The following is a 15,286-nucleotide window of genomic DNA, read 5'->3' as shown; positions in this document are numbered from 1 at the left end:
ACTATGTTAAAAAAAAAACTTGGTTCATAATGCTACTTTTTTTAGGAGGGGTAATTTTAAAGTCAAGGTCATCTGCTTTTGTATATAAGTTTTCCTTTTTTTACAGGGGTCATCTTAAATTCAAGGTCGTCTTCCTTTTGAGTAAATAGAGTAGATACAAGAGGTTGTTGCATCAGCAGACATTTCCTCACCTCCAGGGAAAGCACTACCATTAGTGAAACAGATCAAAAGGATGCATATAAGAACATAAGAGAAGCCACGCTGGATCAGGCCAGTGGCCCATCCAGTCCAACACTCTGTATCACACAGTGGCCAAAAACCCCCAGGTGCCATCAGGAGGTCCATCAATGGGACCAGGACACTAGAAGTCCTCTCACTGTGCCCCCTTTGGGTGAAGAAATACTTCCTTTTATCACTTCTAACCTGACTGCTTAGCAATTTCATTGAATGTCCATGAGTTCTGGTATTGTGAGAAAGGGAGAAAAGTACTTCTTTCTCTACCTTCTCTATCCCATGCATAATCTTGTAAACCTCTATCATGTCACCCCTCAGTTGACATTTCTCCAAGCTAAAGAGCCCCAAGCGTTTTAACCTTTCTTCATAGGGAAAGTGTTCCAACCCTTTTATCATTCTAGTTGCCCTTTTCCCAATGTTATATCTTTTTTGAGGTGAGGTGACCAGAATTGTACACAGTATTCCAAACCAGGCTGCACCATCGATTTATACAGGGGCATTATGATACTGGTTGATTTGTCTTCAGTTCCCTTCCTAATAATTCCCAGCACAGCATTGACCTTTTTTATTGCAGTTGCATACTGTCTCGAGTTATCTACCATGACCCCAAGATCTCTCTCTTGGTCAGTCTCTGCCTGCTGGGTTGTGGGAGCTGTAGACTGGACAGGCCTGACAAAATGCATGAAGATGTTATGCACTGGAAAATACTTTGCCCAACCCAAAGTCCTATATGGACTCTCAGGCAGTGGCAACGCTGTTGTCATGAATGTACTATTGTATCTTTTTTTCCCCTTGGAGAATTGCAGCAGAGCTATAATGCTTATTTTAAAACACTGCTTCAAAAAGTATCTTGCTCATTCTGAAACATTTCATACACCAGCTCTTGCCATTTGTCCAGCTGCTCCCAATTTCCAGGTCTCTGAAATTCCCCTCCCTTTCCCACAACTGTTACCCTGTCCAAAATGTCCCTTTTCTTCAGAGCATGCTTATAAGCAACAGTTTTACAAACCTATTTCAATCATAGCCTTTTATCCTGGGCTAGTTATTCAAAACGTGCTCTAGGAACTTTGCCGTCATCCTTGAAATCCTTGTGGGGAATGCAGTATAGTGAACATACCCTTTTGCCTATAGGGAGGTACCTTAGTAGCATCTGTAGAGCTGGGGAGGACTCTGTGTCTGAGAAACCCATATCAGGCACAGGAAACTGTAGGACTTGTAGGAGCAAGGCAGCTCTAATCCTGTTTATAACCTTTCTTTTATTTTCCTGTATATATATGACTTATGCTGTTAGAATACCTCCTCCGCCCATGGTTTTTATCAGTCACTAATAATCCAACTTTGTAGGCAGGGCAGTCCAGCACATATGGAGAGGCGACTCCGCAGGCCCCAGAGCCTCGCAGCTTCAGACTGTTGGCAACACTCGCTAAAGAAGCAAACTTTGATGACCAAGAGGAGACCGAGTGTGGCCCTACAAGCAGCCCCACCGAAGAGGAGTTTGTGTTTTCAAGCACGGGTTCGTCACAGCAGATTGGTAAGGCCCATCCTGACATCATGAACGCTGGCATGCTTTCTCATGTAGTTGGATGGAGTGGGGTTTCCTCCTTCCTTTCACACTAACGATGGAAGATTCCTAGAATATTAAGCAAGAACACAACAGATTGGGTCTGTTCTGTTATGCATGATGTTTTTCTCCACCCAAAGAGGTTTCGGTAGATGAAGGGGGCTCTGTGTAACCTTTTAAGTCATCAGAAACCTTTCTTGTGTTGGAGGAAAGTTCTGTCTCTTGGTGGAGCAGATCTGTGGAATCTGACCTGCTAATTCTACTTCACATGAACGGGTTGGAATCCAAAGAATCATACGCTTAAATCTGCACATTTAGGGGCTGCATTTGAATGCTTTGGTTTTTATTTTTTGGCACTCCTAATTAGAGTTCTTAAATTGTGACCCTTTGTGTGTTTTTATGATTGTTGTATTTATTATTGTTTTTATTGTGTTTTTACCATTGTTTTACTTGCATTGTAAGCCCCGTTTAAGTTCTGTAGGGGAGAAAGGCAGCTAATAGGTATTCAAAATAAACAGACAGCTACTTCTGAAACCCAAGGGTACTTTCAAAGCAGGTTGTGATAAAACAGGGGGGTTTGATGTTCAAAGAAAAAGTCAAAGATCCTCCCAGGAACCCTTAAGCTTTTGGGAAGCCTGAAATGGGTGTTTGGATCTCTGTCATTGATCTTTACGGGGCATCACATATTTCCATATTTACAGGTCGGGGTTTAGACCGAGAGAATGGCTTGCCTAAGGCAGAGGCAAGACTTGAACCGAGGATTTCCTGATTCATATCTTGGGTCTCCTTGCTGTTGCACTGCTGCGGTTCCAGGTGGCCTGAACCCTATGCTTACTTTGCAGACCCATTTCAAAGTACGTGGGAAAGAGAACCAAAATGGCGACCTTCAAAACCACCTTTGGCAAAAGTCAAGCTAGGCCTTGATTTGGAACAGCATGAACTTAGCACTATACAGGAGCTTGACACACCAAGGAGCAGCAGGCTTTCTGGTACAGGTAAATGGGTTTCTTTCTCTTCTGGGTGACTTTGCCCTCCTCTTGTTTGCTAACTGACACTGAGCCAGAAGATCTCTAAACCGTCTACAGTTCCTAAGCCAGTGAGATAGTTTCATTGCAGGGTCATGTTATTTTAAAGTAATGGTTGGAAAGTCTGGCCTTGTGCACAGTTTTCTTTGGTTTTCCTGTCCTGCCCTCATTTGCCTGCTGAATAGAGTCTGTTGCCTCATACACCCAGTTTTGTACTAGCATGATTGATCTTTCCTAGGCTGTCATCTTGGCCTCGTGACCTGGTTTACATAGCAACTGTGCTCATCTTCTTTTCTCATCATCTTCCCTCTCCTGTACTTTTGAATGCCTTGTGCAAAACTGATATTCTGATTAGTGTGAGTAAGAGCCAGTTTCTGACTGGACAGAAAGGCCAGGCTTGGGATGGCAGGGCAAAATTTGGGCTATCAAAGCCACTCCACTCCCCCCCCCCTCAAATATTGTTCCATTGGCCAAATTCATTGCTGACTAAAAATATCCCAGAAATGGGGAAGGAGCAGAACTTAAAACCAGGGAAAGATTGGTTTTACATATTCTTAGTTTGTGCAAAAAGATACTATGATTTAGCACCAAATGTGAGTATTACAAACACCAGCACTTGTGGAATGCTAACATTACTGGTTGTCTAGAAATAATTTCTGAAATAAATAATAAAAAGCTAATGTCCTGATTTTAAATGATTCCTAAAACAGAGAGAAGCATCACAAAATGTGGTAACACTACAAAACCTGACAGAATTCAGGAGCTGAGAAATGAGGTTACTTTTTTAAAAAGAGGATTTAAAAAAAATTCTAAGAAAATGAACTTTCTAAAACAAAATACCTTCTAAAGAAAAATACTTAGATTGGTTTTGCTTTTTAAATATGTACTTACTTTGAGTACCATCTGTGACAATTTCAGGTTACAGAGAATCTCTTCCTGGAGACACTTTCTTCACATTGCAGGCTGGCAGGCTTCAGTCTCGTGATCACCCAGATGAATCCCTCCATGAAGAAATCGATCTCTTAAGAATTACAGCGGATGCCAAAGGCGAAAGTTCTAGTGAAAGTCTCAGCAGCCATTTGAGTCAATCATGGCATGATAAATGGTTGACAGATGCAAGTAACTTGTGTGACCCAGGTGGGGATACCTTTGGAATAGGTAAACAGGCTGTGCCATCAGCGCAGCAGTGTTTGCAGAGTGTAATTTTACTTCCACTGCCTCCTGAAATGCAGCCCCTGGGACTCGGTGGACCTTGACATTAGGGGTTTGCAGTTGGGAGGGGAGAATCAGCAAACATCACTTTCCCCTCTCTTGCATGAGCAGAAAAGTGATTTGTGCAGGTGAAAAAGGAGTTAGGATCCAAACCATTATTCTTAAAAACCCTCCAGAGCTGCTTATTCATGGCTATCAAATTCTGCACGGCTGCTTCTGGAAAACACACAGGCTCCAAAGGAAGACTTCTACAACTGTAAGCCAGCCACCAACAACCCCACTCTCCATACTCTTGTATGTTGTATGGATGCTATTCAGGTTGCAGAGTGAGTCAAGGCTCAGGGCAGGTTACATAATAAAAACAGTCAACGGTAAAAACTGTAAAAGATCAATTTAAAATACATAAAATCTAAAATTACAAAGATTAAGATGGCAGATTCCGCCTTGCAGACATGACCTTTTGTCCAGGTCCAGCAGATCTTGTAGCGCTGGGATGGAATGAGGGGGGGGGGGGGGGGAGGTGAGTAACAAGTGACATCCACTGCCTCAGCTGAAAGCCTGGCGAAAAAGCTCTGTTTTACAGGCCCTGCGGAATTGAAGCAGATCCCGCAGGGCCCGGATCTCCAGAGGGAGCTCATTCCACCAGGCAGGGGCCAGGGCTGAAAAGGCCTTGACCCTCATCAAGGCCAAATGGATGTCTCTGGGGCTGGGTATTACCAAAAGTTGTTGGGTCGCTGATCGTAAGGACCTACGGGGCTCATATAGGAAGAGCCAGGCCCGAAGGCATGCTGGCCCCTGGCCGTGCTGACAGATCAAGAAGGATCAGCAGCGCCGACCCGCCTCGATCCAGATGCCTCTGGAGATCGTCCACCAAGGCGACCAACACCGTCTGTATCACTTCTAGCAGCAAGACAAGTTTTGCTAGGTAAAAGTGTGGCAGCAAAATGGGGCCATTCACAGACAGGGTAGGGATTTCTCCATGTTAGGGGGACTACCCAGGTATGAAGAAAAATTTTAGCTGGTGAATTAAAAAGGAAAGAACAAATGGCCCTACGTGAAGTGAGCACTGGTTTGCAGAAATGTGGAATGCTGAGGACAGCTGAATATCAACTGGAAAAATGTAGCGAAAACAGGTGGAGGGAAACATCCTGCTTGAGCCCCTGATGTTTTAAAGTATACTGTCATGGGGGGGGGAGGGTCACGGTACTGCCCCACGAGGCTTATTTCATCCTGCCTGGTACCATACAATATGGGGAAGTAAATATGAGCAAGAATCTATGCAATTAAAGCTTACTGTAGAAACTTGCTGACCCTCAAGCTTGGGTAAATAATGGCTTACCAATGATTGTGTCCTGCCCTGAGTAAATCTGCTTTATTCTCTTTTTTTCTTAAAAATTGACCCCCAGTTCACCCGAGAGAACATTCTTTCACGGATCAAGGTTTCCTACGTTACGCTGCTGATATTGGAAAGCGACTAGCTCTGTATCCCAATTCATCATTTAGACAAAATAATACGGTTAGTCACGCTGAGATTTAACGTGTTTCTCTGCATTTAAAAAGAAACTAGACCTGCTTCCTTTGTTTTCTGATTCGTGTGTTCTTTAAATGCAGTCGATTTGAGACAGTAATTTAAAATTCACCCATAATTGTGGAAGCTGTTCATCCTTTCTACTGCTGTATGGTGTGTGATGAGGACTGAATGGCTTTAACCTTCATTTCCCCCCCCCCCCCATGCATTTTCCGCTGAAGTATGGTTGTATTTTCTTTTGGTTTTCAAAAGCTTCCGGCAGCAGCAACACAGCATGAGTTAATAGCACCAGGTAAAATGGGGAATTCACTGCTGCAGGAGGTGGCGGAAGCTACAAGCATATACAGCTTCAAGAGGGGATTGGATCAACATATGGAGCAGAGGCCCCTCAGTGGCTATTGGCCACAACGTATTGTTGGAACTCTCTGTCTGGGGCAGTGATGCTCTGTATTCTTGGTGCTTGGGGGTGGGCACAGTGGGAGGGCTTCTAGTACCCTGGCCCCACTGATGGACCTCCTGATGGCACCTGGGGTTTTTTGGCCACTGTGTGACACAGAGTGTTGGACTGGATGGGGCATTGGCTTGATCCAACATGGCTTCTCTTATGTTCTTATGGGGGTGGGGTTGACACTAGAGGCATTGGCAGATTCATTTGTTGTCCTTGCGAGTCCGAGTCCAGTACATGATGAATGTGTATTGTCTGCTAGGGGTGACAGAATACTGCAAACTGGCCCTTTGTATTGCTTTGCTGATTCTTCTGAGATCCCCTGATTCAAGAGGCTCTGTGATGAGAATTAGCCAAATCTGAGCACCAAAAAAAGATCAGCAGATCTATATAAGGTGCATGATCTAGAATACCATTCTGGGAAGCAATACAAGCCTGAATGAGCATGTGGTGTGTTAGTGAGGTATGTAGTGACTGAGTAATTTGAGGGGGGGGCTTTGTGTGTGTGTGTGTGTGTGTGTGTGTGTATTGGAGGGAGTCTGTGCTGAGCTGTGATGACTCAAACACATCTACTGACGGTCAGACCCATGGAGGCGTCTACACTTGAGCTGAGCTCAGAATGAAGTGTTGTAAACTTCAGCTACGCTTCCATTCATGGCAGACAGATGAATAACAGCACTTTTTTAAAAATGTATTTCTGCCCTAGGTAGCGCTTAATACAGCAAGGTCCCCCGGAGCGCGGCCATCAAGTCCACAGACTCCAGCGCAAGGGGCAGCTTGTAGCTATTTGTCTTCGTCTACTATTTCTGCTGCCAGCATTGTAAGCAACGAAAAGCTGGACCGAAGCTTTGCTAGCACAGGTACATTTTCCCGTGAGTCAAAAGTATAATTTGAACGGTGATGTGGTTCTTCTGTATCTTTAATGCGATGAAAATCTGATGCTTCAGTTCCTCAACCTTCTGGGTTTGCGATCGGAAGCATATTAACTTCCTTATGCTGAGCTGACTGAACCAGGTTGCTTGTGGTGTATTTTTCAGGGTTGTCTTCACCTAGAAAACAGCTTGGGTGTCTTAGCTCTCCTGCGGAAGAGAAGGCAGACACCACTTGGAGCTCTTCAGCTTTTTCACTGTATAAGCAGGATGCTGCCACTGAAGCTCCAGATTCACATTTTCCTTTTGGAGAAAGTCTTCACTCAGACAGTAGAATCCAGCAGATCATAAACAAATATACAAGAAGTTTGAGCCAGTCTCTAAGCAACTTATCTTCTCATGGTAATGTTTTCAGAATGCGCTGAACAATACGACTCAGAGGGAGAAACGTCCATGTTTTTAAAACTGTTTTCTTATCTTGTACGTTTGCTGTGTTCAGCAGCTAGAAGTTGGGAAATACTGATCTCATCCCCCTGGCATCAGATGCTGGCTGGGGAGAATAGAAGCAGCTGCTTCAACATTCTTTGCGGTTATATTGGCAAAGGAACAACAAGGCCTGAAGTGGTTCACAACCAATGTTCCCTCTAAGTTGCAGGTCTTGTGAGCAAAAATTCTACTTTGTGAGCTACTGGCATTAAAGTTGTGAGCTACTGCACAAATTATTGTGCTCTGGGACCATTTTTCTGGAGCTCAGGCAAAAATGTGTGAGCCAGAAGCTAGAAAACTGTGAGCGAGCTCACACTAACTCAGCTTAGAGGGAACACTGGTCACAACCAGTGTTCCCTCTAAGGTGAGTTAGTGTGAGCTGGTTCACAGTTTTGTAGCCTCCAGCTCTCATATTTTTGTCTCAGCTCAGGAAGGATGGCCCCAGGTCCAACTAAGTTATCCAGTAGCTCACAGCTTTAATGCCACTAGCTCACAAAGTAGAATTTTTGCTCACAAGACTCCAGAGCTTAGAGGGAGTATTGGTCACAACGTTCTCCTTTCTTCCCTTTGATCCTCACAGCAACCAAGTGAAGTAGGTTGGGCCATGATGAGAGTATGCGGCTGGCCCAAGGTTACCCAGCAAGCTTCCATGGCTGAAGAGGGAATTCCTACTTGAGTCTCCCACATTTTAGTCTGATGCTCTAACCACCGCACCACATTGGGTCATGGTGCTGAAGTAAACAGTGGGCTCAGGTTGCCAAGTACTAGACTTGTGCTTGATGTGGTGGAAAAAAGTGAAATAAAGGGACTAATTTACTGTTATGACTCCATACTGTGGGCTCGAGGTGGTAAATTACGGGCTGCAGGCTACATGCAGCGCATGGGATCTTGGGAATAGGAAGAGCTGACATCATCTCGGAGCCCTCAAAAGCAGGCAGACCTCCCAATGTGGTCCTCAGCCCCAAATAATTGTCCAGCTTTAGACTATATGTGGGCTAGCAGTTTTATAGCTGTATTAGTGAAATATTGGATATTTAGGCCTCTAAAAACTTTCTATCCAGGCTTGTTGAACTGAATGAGGGTTTTACTGGAAGACCAGGCATCCTCATATTGTAGCTTGACTTAGTAGCCAGCTGTTTTCTGCTGGCAGCTGGAAAATCAAATTCCTAGATTGATGGGCCTATTATACTGTTAAAAGAAAACTGATCCTTTAAATGTCAGAAATGAAACACTGCAGCTTATATGCTCACTATAGTTTACAACTCAGGGGTGTCGAACTCATTAGTTATGAGGGCCAAATCTGACATAAATGAGACCTTGTTGGGCCAGGCCATGTGTGTACCTATTTAAGGTTAGGTAGCAGAATACAAATTTTATAAAGAACACAGACAAACACAAATATATGTTTTAAAAAACTTAAAACATGCTTAAAACATTAGCATTTATTGGTCTTAAAGATGCTTTCTTTGTATTTCTTCCATGGGATCCAGGGAACTGGACAAAGGAAGCGCTGGCTCTTTCCTTCCATACCCCAGGGGACTGGGAGGGGGAGCCTCAGCCAATAGAAGAAAGAGAGGCTTGGTTCAATAGCTCAACTGTGCAATTGAGAAAGCCTAGCAAAGCAAGCCATTCCTCCCCCTTCCTCCCCAAAGGAGAAGCCTCAGCCAATGGAGAAAATAGAGGTTTTGCTCTATAGCTCCTGTGCAGTGGAACAAGCATTGCAAAGCAAACTGTTATGCAGAAGGAAGCAAGAGAGAGGGAGAAGGAAGCAGAGAACAGCCAGTTGCTTAGGGGCCTGATTCAGCCCTCGAACTGCATGTTTGACACCCCTGGTTTACGTTATCTAAATTAACAAAGCCATGCTTTTTTAAAACTTTTATTGAGCTTTTAAAACTAACTTTTTCATTTTTGGCCACTTTGCCTCTTCAAGTTCTTAATTAAACCTACTAAAATTATTTTAGAGTGGCAATTTCTAGATAACCCACAGTTTTTCCAACCTACAAGTTTGGGTCAGTAAAAGGCGCGACAAGCCCTTCCCAAGGCTGCTTTGGCCTTTGAGAGGGGACTCCTGGGAGCCCGACTGGCCACTAACCACAGGCAGCTTGAAGATCACTAAAACTCCCTGGTAGGTTTTGGGAAAGCGACTTAGTAGAAATGAGTAGAAAAAACTTCCTCCCTACTGCTGACCTTTTCTGGGAGGACCATTTTAGAGAGTTTACCCTGCCTTTCTCCCAACTGGGGGATCCAAAGTGGCTGGCGTTGTTCTCCTCTCCTCCCTTTTTCTCTCATAGCAATCCAGGGAGGTAGGTTAGGCTGAGAGTGTGTGACTGGCCCGAGGTCACACAGTAAGCTTCCATGGCAGAGTCAGGAATCAAACCTCCCAGATCCTGGTCTGTCTCTAGCTGCTACACCACGCTGACTCTCCTTGGCAACTATCCAGAGTACTAAGAGGGTTTTTGGCCTTGTCCTTTCCAAGGGAGATTTTATACTGTTGCCAAACTGTGAAATTTATCCCCCTAATCCCTTAAGTATTTTAAAATGCTTTGTTAATATCTTATTATTTTTTTTAGATCTAACCGTTGGAGTTGATGTTTCAAATACTGAGAGAAACTCTCCTGCGGAACTTTTTCAGCCTTTGCAGCCCAGTCCAGACTTTGATGACTTTTTACCTCTTTCTGAACATGGGTTCTCTCATGGGAGCAAGAGCCTCAGCAAGGTACTTCAGAAGCTATGGAAATTATTTCTTTGTGCATACAGTGTTAAGGTGATAAACTCGTGTAGAACAAGGATCTATTATTTCCTTGTAAACGCAGTTCTAATGCACTCATGTGAGGTTCTCTACAAAAGAATGTATTCATGTGAGGTTCTCTACAAAACAGATGGAAACAAATGTGTGAAGTTTGTTCTCACATCTTACAGAAGTGGAAATAGAAAAGCACAAGGCTCACGACCAGCTACTGCAAAAAATTCTGTATAAATGAGAACAATATATGACTAAAATACAAATTTTACAAATTTACATGCACATACAGTTGCAAAATATACAATGCTGACCTGAGCTGATACAATCTGAGAAAAATGACACTCCGCAAAGTGGATGCAAGTTCCTTCTTGATTTAAAGAGCAACCACTCAATTTTTTCTTGCTCTCTGGAGTGTGGTCCAGCTTGGTTTAAATTCCTTTATGATGGATGGACCTGTGTGTTCCAAATGTCCCAAAGTTGGAAACTCAGGCACAACAGCAGACCGGCAAACAGGCTGTTTCCCACAAGGCTTCGTCAGACACAAGCATGGTTTTGGGACTGCTAGTGATACAATCTCAGTTTCTTTTTGAGTCAAGCATGTACTGCTGGCATTTCCAAACGCTCAGATAAACCATGGAATCTTACAGAAGTGTTCATGGGCAACAAGGGTACAATGTCTTGACTAGCATTTTCAGGATAACACCTCTAATGTTTTTCACATTTTTTTTAAATCCCAAGAGTTCAGATTTATCCAGGAGTCATGAATTACCAGTTTCCAGCTCAGAAGAACGTAGTATCAGCCTTTCTCTTCTCGCTGTAGAAAAACAAAGCAATACTCTGCAAACAAAAGAGGCTGACGAGGAGACAGAAAAGCAAACTGAAGGTAAATCCTTAGAACTGCTGAGTTTTGTAGGAAGAAATTCTGCTGTGGTTGTTTAATAAAGATCCTGTCCCTACAGTAGCAGGTATGCGGTTCTCTACTTAAGAACCTGCCTTGCTGATCTTAATGTTATCAATTCAAGCTCAAGAGGTTTACGTGATGGGTAGTTTTCTGCCTTCAATGAAAATATAGTAATTTCCCCCCTAGCAATTCTGACTGTAAAGATAACAAGAGTGCTAAATGGACCTTATGCAGTCAGAATGGGTTTTTGGCAACAGGGCCAGCTAGCTAGCTCTATGTGGGCTCTCCTGGAGGCATAAGTATATTTTCCATGACTTAGCACCTGGCAATTTGGAAACAATCTATCCTACTAATCAATCTCCATGTTCTTAAATTTAAAAAAAATTTAAAAGGTTTGATAGTGAAATTAGAGATAAACGCTGTCTTTTCTTTTGCACAATTGCTCTGACCAGAACTTTCTAGCATAAAAATGGATGCTTCAGTGTTTCAACCAGATGTCGAAGGCTTTTTTGAATCTCTGCTCGTGAAAAGTTCAAGCGAGCCTAGCCACAGTGCTGACAAATCCATGGACTTCATCACTTCGTCTGAACATGCAACGTTTGAGCAAATGAGCAGATCTATGGAGAATATGTATATCTCACCTGACCGTGAGGCAATGGAAGGAGGGGAGGAGAGGATCAATCCCCTTTCCCCCGTTGAAAGCTTCCGTAGCGCAGCCCTGAGTCCCGTAGAAGATTGTGGCTCATTTTATCAGCTCATTCCTGATAACGGTTTACAGAAAACTGCTCTGGGGATGACACTTTCTGTAAAAGAGGATGTGGTATCCAGAGAAAAGGACCTGTGTTTTGCTGAACTGCCCATGGCCTCAACTGACCCAAAGCACGAGGCAGTACCAGAAACTGTAATTATGAATGAAGACAGAAAAATGAATCACTTTCAAGGTGTTTCATATCCCGTCAGAGAACATAGTTCTCTACAAACTGAGACTCTGCTGAATTCGGCTCAAGAAGCAAGTTCTGAAGTCTCCGTCCGTCCTGTACAAAATTCTGTGCACCAAAGTGGCTGTTTGCTAGATACACTTCAGAGGTCGTCCTCAAGTGCCACTCATGTTAAAAGCTTTGATTCCTGTTTATCGCAGAGCGACATACCAGTCTGGGTGAGTGAACCAAGAACAAAGGGTGGCACATAAGAAAGCAATTTGTTCCCCCTCTAGAGTTACCTTTAGAAACCTTTCATCTTCTGAATCTTTTTTCCAAATTTTGCTTTTCTTTGGTGTATTGATGGCCAGCAGGGCATTGAACTAGACTCGGGATCACAGAGGGGCAACAAAGGGCTTTGCTATGAAGCTTAAAAACTGCCTTTGTTCCAGCTGTGGTGGAGAAGGATTTGTGAGACGGTCTACTTACATGACTTGTGCACTTTTCCTGAAGAATTGTTTGGTGTGGTTTTGTGTTTCCTTTCAGGTGTTTTTTTTTTTTAAGGGATATAAATTAGCGTGGAGTCTCTGGAACAAATTGAATCAAGAAGTACAAGATGTCTATAGCCGCCGCAAAGCTTTGGGTTGGATCTTAAGAAGGGGCGTGGCTCAGTGCAGGGCATCTGCTTTGCATGCTGAAGGTCCCAGATTCAGTCCTTGAAGTTAAAAAGACCAGACAGTAGATGATGTGACAGATCCTCTGCCTGTGACCCTTGAGGCCTTCTGCCAGCCTGAGTAGACAATACTGACTTTGATGGACCCGAGGTCTAAAAAGGCAGCTTCATGTGCCCATGTGATGCAGTTCTGCTCATGGCGACCCTTTCCTATAGCATAAGGATCCTTCCGCTGGTGCAGGAGGTTTTTCTGCCATCTGGAGGGAAGTGGCACTGTTAGCAGACACATCCCTATCAGGGCTATCACTGCCTCTCGCAGGAGGACTGTCCTGGCATCTGCCTTCCTTTTCTTTTCTTTCCCTGTCCATCCTTCCTCTCTGCCAGGGCCTTTCCCTTTCCCTTCGATTTGTATTCCGCCCTTTCCCAAGTGGGCTCAGGGCAGATTACAGCATAATAAAACCAGTTAAAATACAGCAATGAATTAATAAAATGCAATTAAACAACGCAACTCAGTAAATATAGCGAAGGGCAGGGCGGGCTCATATTGCAGAGCACAATATAGTTATCGGGCCAAATATAATAATTCAGATGGTGCATTGTTGTGGGGGAGGATAAAGATGGTGTGCACAGTGAAAATAAAGGACGTTCACTTGTCTCAATCGAAAGCCTGGTGGAACAGCTCCATCTTACAGGCCCTACGGAATGGTAGCAAGTAGCCTTCCATTTTCTTGCCCAGGTCTCCCCCCCTCATTACCTCCCTTCCTTTTGCCCTCTCCTGCCTCTGTCTTTTGTTCTTTTGCCCTCTCCTGCCTCCTTGCTGTCCATCACTCCCTTTGCTTCTCCCAAGCTGCCTTCTCTCTTCTGGCCCAGCAGCATCTCAGGTTGGTCAGCAGGGTCAGGTGGCCACACATCCCGCCAGTTGAGAACAGAATGCTCAAACCAGGCCCAGGGGAGCTTTCACCTCCCTTCTGCAATGGCCAGAGTTAGCAGCCAAGCCTCCATCCCAGCCACCCAGCTGCCTGCACCAAGCCTTCCCAGGGCATTTGCAGACCCTCACTTGCTTTTCCTCCCCTTGCTGCGACCCAGTGAAGGTGGGGGCAGAGGTCCCCACTGATCGAGCGGGGTGTCGTGCGGTGGACATTTCAAATGCATTTTTGTTTTCCAGGAGAGGCAGATGGGGAGGGGCATCATGGAGGAGCCTGACTTGACTCTAATCAGCTCCAATGATGTCAGCATTGCCAGCTCAGACTTGGAACTTCTTAAACAAAGAGGAAGCGGAACAGAAGAAACAGGACGCCTGTCACGTAGGAATCATTCTGAAAGCTGTCCAGAGGTACACTTTTTCAAACGGGGCATTTTCAGATACAAGAATCCTCTAGTTAGCTTAGCAGGCTCTGGAAAATTGAAGCCATCGACTGTGAAACCATTTTTTTATTGTTCAATATCTAGTAAACTAGATTTTAACGTGTGTGTAGTATCTTTCTTGCTGTTATATTCAGCCCTTCTAGGCAGCTCAGGGGAGTCTCTCTCCTTTACACATTCTGTCCTCTCTTCTGAGTGTTCTGTACTCACTTCCTACTGTTTGAGAAACACTGCTGTGCGATGTCTAGTATAGTGACACCAGTATGCGCTACAGTTTCTGGGGATCTCTGGCGCGGGGATTATTGAATGCTGTGCACAGTGCAGTCAGGCTGCTAGAAAACAATGTACAGTGCTGTTGTTTGGGCCTTTCCACTTTTCTTACGGTGCTGTTCATGTTTGAAGAGAAGCTTCTAGCCTTTATTGACCAATGAAGCTGGTCCACGACCGAACAAATTACGAAGGCATTCAATGAGGTGGTTTGGTAAAGACTGTCTGGAGGCTAAAAAGGCTCTTCTCTCAGCATATAAGGCCTTTAAAATTGCTCCTCTAGCTGATACATCAGCACTACACCTCTCACTGGTGGATAAAAAGAGAACTTATAAAATGATAGTGACACAAAAGAAGAAAGCCGACATAAAGGCAACACGGGATCAATTAATACAAGCAGCAAAAGACAAAAATTCCTCCATCTTTTGGAAACTGACCTCAAAATTTTCATATAAGGATTTCTCCCCCATAGATTCCTTAATTACAGCTGACAGTTGGGAGACATACTTTCGGAAGCTATATAACGAGGGCCCTTCTGAATCTTCTGTACAGTGGCCTTCTAACCTCCCAGAATGGCCCCGTTTGTGTGGATTAAATCAAGTCATTGATCAACCGACTTAAGAGAGGAAAAGCTCCTGGAATTGACAGCATCCCACCTAAACTCTTAAAAAAATAATATTGAATGGTGGGCCCCTCTTTTGGCCTCACTATTCATATATATTGACTCCACAGGGCACGTCCCATAGGAATGGAGACAGGCAATAATAGTTCCATTCTTCAAGAAAGGGAGGAGGGATGAACCAGCCAACTACAGACCTATCAATCTGCTTAGTATAGCAGGAAAACTGTATGCACGCCATCTCTTAGATGAATTTAAATCTTGGCTAGAGCACAATAATTTACTGGCTGATGAGCAGGCTGGATTCAGAGAGGGTCGATCTATTTTGGGGCAAAGCTTGATAATGCAACATCTGATAGATAAATATGCAGCCAGCTCTACTGTTTTTTTGCACGCCGTGTTCATTGATCTAAAGACAGCCTTCAACTCCATATTTAAGAAAAA

The 15,286-nt window shown here is 44.1% G+C and overlaps 1 protein-coding gene and 1 non-coding gene across 2 annotated transcripts in view; both read left to right on the top strand.

The window, feature by feature from the left end:
• CEP295 (centrosomal protein 295) overlaps positions 1–15,286 on the top strand; it is a 51,262-nt gene that overhangs the window by 27,577 nt on the left and 8,399 nt on the right. Inside the window, exons 15-24 of the mRNA XM_060234938.1 lie at positions 1,579–1,765; positions 2,638–2,790; positions 3,739–3,957; positions 5,439–5,548; positions 6,712–6,865; positions 7,043–7,276; positions 9,931–10,076; positions 10,842–10,986; positions 11,457–12,160; positions 13,760–13,927. Coding sequence (XP_060090921.1) covers positions 1,579–1,765; positions 2,638–2,790; positions 3,739–3,957; positions 5,439–5,548; positions 6,712–6,865; positions 7,043–7,276; positions 9,931–10,076; positions 10,842–10,986; positions 11,457–12,160; positions 13,760–13,927 — 2,220 coding nt within the window. The remainder of the gene's footprint in view (positions 1–1,578; positions 1,766–2,637; positions 2,791–3,738; positions 3,958–5,438; positions 5,549–6,711; positions 6,866–7,042; positions 7,277–9,930; positions 10,077–10,841; positions 10,987–11,456; positions 12,161–13,759; positions 13,928–15,286) is intronic.
• Positions 6,340–6,428, top strand: LOC132569216 (small nucleolar RNA U2-19). Its single transcript, XR_009555257.1, has one exon. It is a non-coding gene; the product is annotated as a small nucleolar RNA U2-19 (small nucleolar RNA).

The sequence above is a fragment of the Heteronotia binoei genome, chromosome 3 (genome assembly GCF_032191835.1).
Source record: "Heteronotia binoei isolate CCM8104 ecotype False Entrance Well chromosome 3, APGP_CSIRO_Hbin_v1, whole genome shotgun sequence".
Lineage (NCBI taxonomy): Eukaryota > Metazoa > Chordata > Lepidosauria > Squamata > Gekkonidae > Heteronotia > Heteronotia binoei.
Note: the sequence above shows the minus strand (reverse complement) of the source record. Positions and strands in the feature narration are given on the sequence as shown.